The sequence below is a fragment of the Mirounga leonina genome, unplaced genomic scaffold (genome assembly GCF_011800145.1).
Source record: "Mirounga leonina isolate KUSES-001 unplaced genomic scaffold, KU_Mleo_1.0 Mir_170, whole genome shotgun sequence".
NCBI lineage: Eukaryota > Metazoa > Chordata > Mammalia > Carnivora > Phocidae > Mirounga > Mirounga leonina.
Genome location: NW_023270433.1, coordinates 6,015,056 through 6,027,716, shown reverse-complemented (window position 1 = coordinate 6,027,716; position 12,661 = coordinate 6,015,056). Strand labels below are relative to the sequence as shown.

Below are 12,661 nucleotides of genomic sequence, written 5' to 3'. Positions count from 1 at the left end.
GAAAAACAGTAACTTTGGATTTGAAAGAATGAGTGAATCACTAGACACACACAGAAGACACCTGCTAGAATATATGCTTCATTCATAACAGTTTCCACTGCAGTAGTCAGCCCTGTGAGTCACTGGTTCTCAATGCTTCTCAATATGAGTAACAGCAAAGGTTTTAGAAAGCAAAACTGACATCACTGATGGAGAAATATGAGTGAGTAATGGGTAGAAAAGGGCTTGCAAGCTACGAATACAGAAGATGCACTTTTCAAACTACATTTGTCTAGTGTCAGGAAAAACAAAACAAAACAAAACAAAAAACAAAACACAACACAACCAACCCAAAACCCGTAGCACGAGTGCTAGCATTCGTTGTTTGATGAGTCTGGTCAGTAGCTTCACTGCTCTGAGACTCATTTATAAAATGGAGAAAACTATTAAACTCACATGGTCCTTGTTAGCCTATGAAAGGATACATTTAAATCCTCTAATAAATGTGCACTGGGCACTTAACAATTGGGTTCTCTCCTGTTTTCATATTTTAAGAGATGGGCAGAAGAATTTTGGTTTTCTGCCTGATTCCTCAGAAAAGTGAGGTGGCCCTGAGTGGCTTGGTTGGTTAAGCACCAGACTCTTGATTTTGGCTCAGGTCATGCATGATCTCAGGGTCAGCTCTGCAGTGGGCATGGAGCCTGCTTAAGATTCTCTCTCTCCCTCTACCCCCCGTTCTCTAAAAATAAATAAATAAATAATAAAAGATACATTAGAAAAGTGAGGTAGCAGGTTAGCATTACAACACGTGGTGGAGAAAACCAAGGGCTCTAAATACACCATGTGGAGCCAAAAAGATGAGACAAGAACGCCAACATATTGACTACCTTCAAGCTGGATGATGAGTATATAAGGGCTCGTAATATTACTTAATGTAAGTATGTTTGAAAATGTCCATAATAAAAAGTTCAAACAACAACAATATTTTTGAAGGTATTAAAACTTAGAAATATTTATTTTTTAAATTTATTTAAATTTATTTTTTATTAAGTAATCTCTATGCCCAACGTGGGGCTCAACTAACGACCCTGAGATCAAGAGTCGCACACCCCACCAACTGAGCCGGTCAGGGGCCCCTGAACTTAAAAAAATGTTGAAGTCTGAGGGAGAGGGCTCTTACATCCCAGAGATGTGGAATTGAATCTCTACTTCCTGCTCTGTGAACTTGGCCAAGCTACTTTGCCCTCCTGAGCTTCAATTTCCTCTCTTATAAAAGGGGACGTTAACGGTGTGGCTGTAGTCAGTGCAGAGATGTGCCTCTCAGGTCCCCCTTCCAGAAAGAATTCGTTGCCCAGCTGCAAGGAATATAGTTAGCAGACTCTAGGGTCTGCCTTATCTTGTGAGCCAAGGTCATGGTCTTCTTGTGGCAAACACCAACCAAAGACTGAGAAATATGGAGGCCAAGGTCACACCGTTCTTGGGGCGGCCCTTGGCCAATGAACGTGCAAGGCACAGCAGCGGCCTGGCCATTTCTGTCCAACGTAAGATTCCTTGAACAGGTAATCTTTGTGCTGGAGCTGGTAGAGACTTTCTCAGGCTGCATCCTAGTCCTGTGGCTCCCTCTCCCAATCACACTTCCTTTCTCTTCTTGTCACAGGTGTGTATCACTTCCCAATAAAACCTTGCACTCCTAATTCCTTCTCAGCATCTTCTTCCCAGATGCTGGCATGAATGGTACTAACCCCACTGGATCCTTGGGAAGAATAAATGAGATGATGGTTGGAAAATACTTTGTACAGCATACGGGACATGATAAGCTCTCAATAATCTCAACGTGGATGATAACTACTCAACAGTGTGTACAGCGATAAGGCATGGTGCATGTGAAAATATTACAAGAACTATAGAGTTTATGCAATTTAGAAGCTATTTCTACTTTTATAACCCATAAAGAGGGCAGAGAAGTACAAATGGGGACTGTACCTGCTGAACTTTATACCCTAAAATCACAGATGTTACTCTAAGAGTTAATTCTTTGTAAAATCTTCATTCTAATTACTAGACTGGCATGTTCTATATTTCAAAAAACACACAATATAGCTATTGTGATATTGTAGCTTAAATGTGAACAGGTATTATAACTTTTGCAACAAGAAATTGGAAGTTTCATCTTTTTGTTGTTGGGGAGGTGGTGGTTTAAATCTATTTCTAGTATGGAACAACTGAAGTTGTTTAAGCTTTCCATAAATTTAACACAGAATTTACAAATCAGATGAGATTTATGAGTTAAAAGTTGGCCCAATGGGCGCCTGAGTGGCTCAGTTGGTTGAGCGACTGCCTTGGGCTCAGGTCATGATCCTGGAGTCCCTGGATGGAGTCCCGCATCCGGCTCCCTGCTTGGCAGGGAGTCTGCTTCTCCCTCTGACCCTACCCCCCCCTCATGTGCTCTCTCTCTCATTCTCTCTCTCTCAAATAAATAAATAAAAAATCTTAAAAAAAAAAAAAAAGTTGGCCCAATGGGAAGACCATGATTAATCAATATTAAAAACTTGTATACTCTCAAAAAAAAAAAAAAACACAACTTGTATACTCTCAACTAACTCTCTAATATAATATACATATTTGGCCTTTTATGATTTTAACATTTTTTAAAAGATTTTATTTTTAAGTAATCTCTACACCCAACATGGGGCTTGAACTCATGACTCCAAGATCAAGAGTCATATGTTCTACTGACTGAGCTAGCCAGATGCCCCAGATTTTAACATTTTTTAACTAGATGCATTACTAGCCTGAAATTAGTATGAGTATATATTACTAAAAAAGGAAACAAATACTTCACTATAAACACTAATTCTAGAAGATTTTACACCCACATTCTAAAATCTAATTAGTTTAATTTCCCAGGGCATTCATGTATTCTTGGTAGCTTGCAATTTTTAAGTGTCAAAATAAAGCCTTGTTTTTAAATGTGGGTGGTGTTGATGAAACAAGTATGAGTAATACTTGCAGGAAACACAATATTAGCTTTAGCTAGGAAGTGGATGATACTTGAATAGTCCTCCAAAGAGCATTTTCCGTGTTGCACCGATGTAAAGCAAGAGTTATAATGTGGTCACCCAGTAAGCCCGGACATTTACAAAACTCCATTATAGTGCCTGAAATACAGTGTTACTGACCAAAAATGCAGTTTACACAAATTTTCAGGATTATGTCTAGAGTGTAAAGTGAAGGCAACAAGCTGATGAGTGAATCAAGACTTCCAGGCCTCCCATGTTTTGCTTGATATCTACTAACCAGAAAAGGTGGTGCAAAGCCTATTTTAATGGCAAGGCAGGGATGACAGAATTAAACTGCACTTAGCCTATCTTCTGAGGCAATTCTGCTCCACTCACCACAGATCTGGCAGGAATGAATGTCTCCCCTGTTGGTCTTGCTATGTTTTATCCCAAATGGAAATCTCTGAATTGTTAAAAACAAAAAGCAGAAGAGCTATGAGCTGTGAATCCTGCCCTACATTTAGCATTCTACAGTAAGAAGAGGTAATCATTCTCCCAAACCTGGAACTATTAAGTCAATTACTCCAAGATTAAGAAAGAATCAGTAATCCTAGTTTACAATTTTTTTTTAAAGATTTTATTTATTTTTGACAGAGAGAGAGTGTACAAGCAGGGGAAGCAACAGGCAGAGGGAGAGGGGGAAGCAGGCTTCCCACGGAGCAGGGAGCCCGATGTGGGGCTCGATCCCAGGACCCTGGGATCATGACCTGAGCCAAAGGCAGACGCTTAACGACTGAGCCACCCAGGCACCCCCTTAGTTTACAATTTTAACTCACTGTAAAGTGTTCTTATATCAAACATACCCATACATAGCCAGCATAAGCAACGTGAACGGCAAAGGAGATAAATCTTCAAGCCTTACTTTAAAAGTAAAAAAGGTGCCTAGACTGTGCATATTTGTGGGCGGGGGTATATGGGAAATCTCTGTACCTTCCACTCAATTTTGCTGTGAAACTAAAATGGCTCTAAAAAATAAAGTCTAGAAAAAAAAAACGGTGCCTAGAATTATCAAAAATGTTTACAACTGCCAAGGGGCAGAAAGGTGTTAAAATTACCCTCCCATTACTTTAAAAAAGCAAATGTTAAAACAAAAGGGAAAAAAGGATCCATTCATTTATTCAATAAATATTTACTGAACTCCTACTATGAGTCAGGCATTGTTCTCAGTAGAGTTGGTAAATAACTCTTCCACTGCTACCTCTAAAAAGGGCTCACCTCAATCAATATCACCATATTCAACATACTGTGGAATGTACATCGCATGCCTGGCATTGTCCTGGACACTCAGGTTAGAAAATCTCTCTGCTTGCTTTCTTGCTTTTGATATTTTGGGCTACTCAGTTTCTTATTGGCACCAAAGTAAAGCAATGAAGATGTCAGAGAGGACATGGGGAGACCACAAAACTAGGTGCTGTCACTTGGTCATTTGTTAGCGGCAAAGATTAGAATAATTATAAGGAAAGCTAAAATTTCCAGTGGGTTTATTTATTCTTCACATTAATGAGCATGTGAATAAAAAGCTGAAGTGAAACCTCGGTAACTTGTCACTTCCCTCTACTAAGTAAGTAACAAAAAACATTCAAATGTAAGAAATTCTTGCTCGGCCATTTCTCCAATGACCACTCACAATTTCAACAAGTCAGCACAATCAATTTATACTATTAACATTACCTTTTGTAACAAAGGCTTGAGTAAATGCATTTTGGTTAATCTTAGAAACATAAATCTCTCTTTTGACTCTGATTTTGCAGACTAGAGTTAAAACCTACTTTATATGCTTTCACCAAAATAAGTAGATATCCTTCAGTGTATATAACATGAGTTAGATCAGTATATTGCACACAGTAGTTGTTCAATAAAAAAATTAAGAATTGATTAAGAGGGAATAATATGCAGGGCATGGGTTGCGGGGGGAGCCCGGCTGGCTCAGCCAGTAGAGCATGCAACTATTGATCTCGGGTTGTGAATTTGAGCCCCATGTGTAATGTGGAGTTAACTTAAAATTAAAAATTAAAGGGGCGCCTGGGTGGCTCAGTCGTTGAGCGTCTGCCTTCGGCTTGGGTCATGATCTCGGGGTCCTGGGATCGAGCCCCGCGTCCGGCTCCCTGCTCAGCGGGAAGCCTGCTTCTCCCTCTCCCACTCCCCCTGCTTGTGTTCCTTCTCTTGCTTTGTCTCTCTCTGTCAAATAAATAAATAAAATCTTTAAAAAAAAATTAAAAAATTAAAAAAAAACACACAAAAAAGTAAAAACAAAAGGGACTAGTATTAAGAGTTGTACAGAAACTATTTAATTATATCCTAATCACTTTAAAACAGCCATTTATACTTTGTTATGACTTTCCGATACAAAAATAGAAAGCCTCCATTAAAATACAAACTAATCCAATAAAGTTATTACGAATTATGGTTTTGAGTTCATTTTTATAGTGGTATTAACTTCCTGACATTTCATGATTTCTCCAAGTTTCCTGGAATATGAAAGTTTACCCCTATAGAGATGTTTAAAAAAAAAAGGAGAGAAAGGTTTTACTTCACCTAAGGAGGACGTGCCTTAAGAGCAGGCCTTATGTGTAAAGCGCCCATTAGAAACCCGTAGGTTTTAAAAGCCTGTGCAGATCTTGACTAAAGTCGTAAAATATGTGTAAAACCTGGTGGTATTTGTGAAGGTCTATGAAAGCTGTAACCACCTGTTACAAACAACTCATGCCCATCCAAACCATAGCGCTGCCTCCCTCCACCTAGAAACATAATTCTACCCACTTAGGATTTTGCACCCCATCGTTATCTCCTTACCCGCGTGCAAGAGTCCAAGCCACCATTCAAGGAAAACCCTCAATGACTGCTCTGCATTGGGCTGTCCAGCGCTGCCCAACACAGTACTTCACCCAGTCTCTTACCACTGAAGGACTGGAAGCTTCTTTTTCAGAATCCTTCATTATTCCAATTAAAAAAAAAAAAATCTCAAATACTAATAAAATAAAGCAGCAGAAAAGAGACATTTTGTTGCCCTTATGCTTCCTGGCATTTCACCTTAAAACTCAAATACTGTACCTCTTTTATTAGTGCAAATAATGTGTTTATTCCTTTCCCCCTATTAAACCATAAGCCACTTAAGCCCAAAAGCCCATACTCTAGTGAAATGCTTTTTTTCCGTGACTCCTCACTGACATATATTTGCGTATATAAGACTCTAACTGACGTGTTCTTTCTTGGAAACTTACCAAGTGAAAAAATTTTCAAGTAGTACACACACCCCGCCTTAAAAATCTTTTCCACTTACTTTTATTGTAAAAAATTCCAAGCATACACAGTAGAAAGAATAGCATCATGAGCCCTGTTATGCTGATCACCTAGCTTCAACAATTACCAACTCGTGACCACTCCTGTTTTGCCAACATCCCCACCCCAATTTATTTTGAACCAAATCAAGACTTCCTATCATATATTATAGATATTCCAGTTCCTATTTATTTTCAACAACATTGTCTTTGCTTTCCCTCCCACCCCTCCACCCCCTAAAAGAAGTGTACAGAATAATGCAGGTGATTGGACCTACTCTACCATTTTCTTCTCAAAGCTACCTTCTCTTTCCTGATCACCTTTTATGTCATTCACTAACATCACTGAAATGTCCACCTTGTGTTCAGTCCCTTCGACCCCGCCTATTGCACTTAAAAAATATTGCCTTTTGGGAGCCTGGGTGGCTCAGTTGGTTAAACGACTGCCTTCGGCTCAGGTCATGATCCTGGAGTCCCTGGATCGAGTCCCACATCAGGCTCCCTGCTCAGCAGGGACTGCTTCTCCCTCTGACCCTCCCGACCCTCCCCCCTCTCATGTGCTCTCTCTCTCTCAAATAAATAAATAAAATCTTAAAAAAAAAAATATTGCCTTTTTTCCTCCACAATCCCTTTCTCTTGCTTGAACAAGCAAAAAGAAATTGTGCCAGGATTTCTCTTATCTTGATAAAATTTACTTCGGATTTGTTCGCCCACCCCAGATAAGCTAAAAGGAGCCCAAGGGAGTGGAGAAGGAATGGAAGAGGAAAAACACACTGCATTTAAAATGATAAATTTTGCTTAAGGAGGTAGGTACAAATATTTAAAACCATCAGTTATTTTAAAATTTGTATTTGTAAACATCACCTGAAATCTTGAGTCCCTTTAGACAGAGAGTGTTTATAAAATCAATCACTGTAATTTAAGGGAGCTATTGCCTTCAGGATTTTGGTGTCAAAGACAGTAGCTGTTTCTGAGCCTAAGAAACGGTTATGTAAAAACAATTAAAGCCAAAAAAAAAAAAAAAAAAAGATTAAGGGAGGATGCGCTGTTTCTATCGCTGCTCTAACCTTGTTTTATTTTGACGTGAGATTTCTCGGCCTCAACTCAGACAGCAACCACCCCCCCACACACACTTTCTCCTCCACACCCTTTACAAATGGAATTCCGAAAGGAGGCACTTTCCGAGTTCATCATGGGAAATGGCTCATCTTGAGAACATTTCAGTGCAATGATTGAGATTTCATCCACTCCTCCCCCACCACCCCGGCACTGCACTGCCTATCCCTTGCCCAGTGATTTCCCGGGGAATCCAGAGAAAGGCAGAGAAACAAGCCCCACGCCACCAGCCACAGCCTCTCCTCCCCAGGGATGGCTTGTGCACTGCCTCGGCATCCCCTGGTCGCCCGGCTCCGGGGAGAGAGCTTCCAGCAAGAGGTTTCAGACACCGCGCTGCCTGTTTACCCATCCGCAGCCCTAGGTTAAGGATCTCAGAGGGCTCCCCTCGCCGCCAACCTTCCCCATTTAAGACTGTTTCCTCTGAGCAGTTAAAGAATTCTTCCTCCCGCGAATGCCTCCTTCTGAACGTGGTCACACAAGATCTCCCTCTAACTCCGATTACTTTCCCCTCCAGGCCAAACGCCGCAGTCCCCACCGCAAATCCAGGATCTGAGCTGCTTCTTTAGAACTGCAAGTGCGCCCCGCGCCGCCACAGGTCAAAAGTCCTCGCCTCTAGAGGGAAGACACCACTTCTCGCCCCTGTACCCCCAAACCCAAGACCTGAGACCCGGCCCGGCCGAGGCCGCCCCGCCCCCGAGAGGAGCGCCAGATCGGCCCGCACCTCCACGGGGAGAACAGCCCTAGGCACTCGCGGCTGGGGAGCCCGAACAGATAACGCAGCCCGGAAAATCTGAGGGCCTCCACGCCCCCCTCGAAGCTGGTCAGCCGCGCGTCGGTTACTCGCCCCGAGGGATTAAGGTTGCTCTTTCCACACACCACACTGGCCTCGGGGCGCCGGGGAGAGGGAGGCCGGCCCGCGCCCCCTGCCCAGGCCGCCCGGGGGACCCGGATCCGCGCCCCCTGCTCCGTCCGCAGGGGGACTCAGATCCGCACCTCCTGCCCAGACCGCCGTGGGGGGGAGCCCGGACCCCTACCCAAGCACCGGCGTGGGGGGACACGGGTCCGTGCCCCATACCCGGGCCGCCGGAGTACCTAGATCGGCACCCCCTGCTCAGGCCGCCGGGGAGGGGGGACTCAGATCGGCACCCCCTGCTCAGGCCGCCGGGGGGGACTCAGATCCGCGCCCCCAGCTCAGGCCGCCGAGGGGCCCCAGATCTGCGCCCCCTCCTCAGGCCGCCGGGGAGACCCGGATCCGTCCCCCTCCTCCTTCCCACACCAGTTCCCCTCGCCTCGAAAGGGCGAATCTGGCTTGCACCTCTTGCTCGGGCCGAGGCCGACGAGGGGCACCCAGCCCCGCGTCTCCTCCGCAGGCCGCGGGGACCCCTACCAGCGCGCCATCGCCTCCACCGAGGCAGCCCGGCCCGCGCCCCCTGCCCAGGCGCGCCAGGCACCTTCCCCCCCACTCCCCCAGCCCGGCGGGCCCGGCCCCTCACTCACCCAGAGCTCGGTGCCCCAGCTCATGGTGCAGGGGGCGGGAAGGGGCGCGCCGCGCGGCAGGCGCGGCTCTCCGGTCCCCCTCCCCGGCGATTCCCTTCGCCCCTTGAGATCCCCGCAATCGAGGAAAGCCCGGTGCGCGCGCGGCCGCCGCCTCCTCCGGCTCGCCGCTCCTCGCCTTGGGTCTCCTCAGCAATTCCTCCTCCCCGTCGCTCCTCAGCAAAATGGCCCGAGGAAGCAGCCGCCGCGGTCGCCGCAGCGCCCGCCAGCCCGCCCCACACCCGGAGAGCGAGAGGAGGGGGAAGCGAGGGAGGGGCGGCGGGAGGGGGCGGGGCCGCGCCGGGGGTGGGGCCGGCCTGACAGCTCGCGCACGCGCGCGCCCCGCCCCCGGCCCCGGCCCCGCCCCCGGCCCCGGCCCCCCCTCCTCCTGGGCGCCCTCGGGCCGACCCGCACCGCCCGGGGCTCCTGAAGGACGCAGAGGGAGGCGGGAGGGCGGCCGGGACCGGGAACCGGGAGGACTCTCCCCGCCGACTTCTTTATTATTAGCGACCACACTCTCTGCTCTTAGAACAACCTCTCGCCTTTGAACGAAGCCGGCCCCTGTTATTACCGGTGCTCCACCTCGCCAAGCACCAATTTGGACTTAAGGACAATACTTCTCCTTGGCAGCCATTTGAGCCGACCAGAGTTCGCTCGGGATGCTCTTTCCCCACCGCCTAGCAGCCGCGGAGGCCCGAGGTGCCCTGCAGACTTGCGCGATGGGAGTGGGGCCTGGTTCGGTGAGGATACAGATGGGGACCAAGAGCGACCAAGCAGCTCTGAGCGGCTGGGGAAGGAATCCAGGGGCATACAACCAGTGATTTTCAATCTCTGAAACCAGTGGTTCTCAACTTGTTCGGCCAAGAAACGCTCAGACGTGAAATCACGTTGCCGCTTAGTGGCAAAAACGCTGGGTCCACAGATAACGTGCTGGATTCCAATCCAGCCTCCCGCATGTACTAGCTGGGTGGCCTCAGACAGTGACTCCACCTCTCTAGAAGCTCAGAGCCCCTGGCCTGCCATATGGAGGTGAGAACTATCCATCTTACCCTGTGCTGGTGAGGATCAGGAGATGAGCACCTGTTACTCGGCCCATGGTTGGGAAACTGAGAGCAGACTTTTTTTTTTTTTTTTTTAAGATTTTATTTTTAAGTAATCTCTACACCCAAGGTGGGGCTCGAACTTACAACCCTGAGATCAAGAGTCCCAAGCTCTGCCCCGACCAGGCACCCCAAGACTTGATTTTTAAGTAGATACTCCCCTTTTCTTTCTCTGTGTTCCAAAGGTCTACACAAATATTTCCAACAAGATATGTTGAACTTTTGGAGTTCCAACTTTCATCTCAATCATTGCGTCCTTTCTCCCCAACTTTTCTTTCTCTCTTATTTAATACTACTGGCTTTTCTGAGTAACTCTGAACTAAAATGGGCCCCATTTTAGAAATATTGCACAATGATGCATCTCTCCAATACCTACCACCCCACCACCACCAGCCTCCACAAATTTATCATTCTCCTCCATGAAAGGGTGCAGCTGAAAACCCTTGCAGATAAACCTACAAGTCTACTTCCTTTGTTGGACACAGTTAACAATAAATTTAAACTGTCAAGACTGTTTTGGTCTGTCTTTTTTCAGTTACAAGTTCCCCCTACTCATTTGTTTTTAGTGTGTGTGTTTAAATATTTTGCTCTCACTGTTACCCGGTCTGAGAACTCTACTCCAGAGCCTCCTGGATATGTAACGATCAGGACAGCCAGCCACTTACTCCCAAAGCAGATTAATAGCCAGAGTGAGTTGGAGGGCTCAGAATTTCAAACAATGCCTCACAATTTAGTCTGCTATTTGGAAATGGTAAGTGAAATGCAGGTTAGCTTACAAGACCTTGCTCAGTAATCAACTCAATTTTCCTTCCTGCCAACACTTAAATATTTTTCCAGTCAAATACAATGATCTAATCTTGACTGAATTCTTGGAGACTTCTCAAAAACAGTGACCACTTGTGAAAATGTGCTAATCAGGAGGAAAAACAACCTGCTGCTCTAAAGAAGGGAAAGAAGAGAAAGGGACAGCAGAAGAAAAAAAGACCACATGACAGTGAAACCTTTTAAGGTGAGTAAGCAGGAAATAGTTATAGGAACCCATTAGAAGCCACAATAGCAGAACTATATGGAACCAGGTTAACTAGACCACACTGCAAATATCTTTAACTTCATTAAGTTTGGGTGGTACCTGGAAAAGGTTTGAAAATGTCAGAATCTTCAAAAAAAAAAAAAAAAGAAAAAAGGAAAAAGGCACCACTGATCTCAAGACAATGGAAACAAAACAGTCTGGATAAAGAGAAGCCAGCAGGGGGGGGGGAAAGATAAAATACAACACAGTGTTTTCTAGGCAGAACTAAATCTACTTCCGTTTCTCTTATGGTGAGGGAATAATTCTAAGACAAAGAATTCTCACTATTAACAAATTACTGTGACCTACTTAGGAATCAATTATCACAGGGGGTATTCTGAACCCTCTCTACGTAAGTGTTTGAATTACATAGAGGGTCAATCGAGGTTAAGCACACCTGATTCACCTCTCAGGAACATTTGAAGAACACTGATTTACAAAGTTCTGATCTCGGTGGGTGCCTATATAAATTTTCACCAAAAAGCCTGATCATGTGGACATTATTAGAGACCCTATACAGGTCGCTGTGTAGTTAGAGGCCAAGAATTCTACCAGGGCTTTTTGACAATTCTAATGCTGCTAGCAAATAATAAACATCTCACTCAGGACCTCTGATGTATAGATCTCTCTACCTACCTTATCTTTTTTACAGGAGATAGGTTTGGTATTTGTTAAATCGGGATTTTAGCATCCCACTACTTACTAGATGTGTGTGTGACCTTTGCAAGTTAACTTAAACTGAGCTTCTGTCTCCTCATTGGTCAAACAGGGACTTCGTGGGTTGTTCTAAGGCTGAATGAGGAAGCTGGAGGGGCACACTGGCTTTGGTGATAGCACCAAAAAGAGCTCTAAAAAGATGGAAATAATGCTAGTTACTTCAAAGATTTGTAGTAGCACTTTGAAGATTAAAGAATATGGGTAAAATGCTTAGCACTTAAGGGCACCAATATTATTCCTCTTCCTTTCCTCTTGTTTTCTGGAGGATTTTTACTTATTGTACGAAGGAACACAATCCTCGACACACTTCTGATGTGGCAACGCGGCTCGCCTGAACTACAACTAACTGATTGGTTGTCTACTGCTGAAGTACTATTCATAATGACCCTCTCGGGACTTTTTTCCTCCGTTAAAATAGCTTCCATTAGTTTCTAGTTTAAAATTCTCCATTTGTTTAGCATTCAGACTTCTCACTAAGGACCCAAGAAACCAGTCAAGTGGAAAAAGTTGGAGTGGGATAAAAGTAGCAAGTCTGTGGTGAGTAGAATCTTAAAACTGCAACCAATTTTTGTACCTGATTGTGGAATTCCCCTGAAGGTCTATGAAGATGTGCATGAAATCAGGAAAAACCAGCTGTCCTGTGGCTGAGCAAGTTACACACTATGCCACCAAGTTGAGGGGAAGTGAACTTGATGTTTTTCTCCAACTCATGGGATTTAAGACATGCCAGGGCCTAGTTTTTCCAAGATGACTCTCTGCAAGAAGACTCGATGGGCTTTCCCCATGCCCCAAGAAATGACATTTCAAGTC

At 45.1% G+C, this 12,661-nt stretch overlaps 1 protein-coding gene across 8 annotated transcripts in view; it reads right to left on the bottom strand.

Moving 5' to 3' along the window:
* Positions 1-9,204, bottom strand: part of FNBP1 (formin binding protein 1) — a 140,790-nt gene extending 131,586 nt beyond the window's left edge. For all 8 annotated transcript variants that reach the window (XM_035015619.1, XM_035015620.1, XM_035015617.1 and 5 more), the window contains exon 1: positions 8,930-9,204. In XM_035015619.1, coding sequence (XP_034871510.1) covers positions 8,930-8,953 — 24 coding nt within the window. In that variant the 5' untranslated portion in view covers positions 8,954-9,204. The remainder of the gene's footprint in view (positions 1-8,929) is intronic.
* Positions 9,205-12,661: the final 3,457 nt, after the last annotated feature.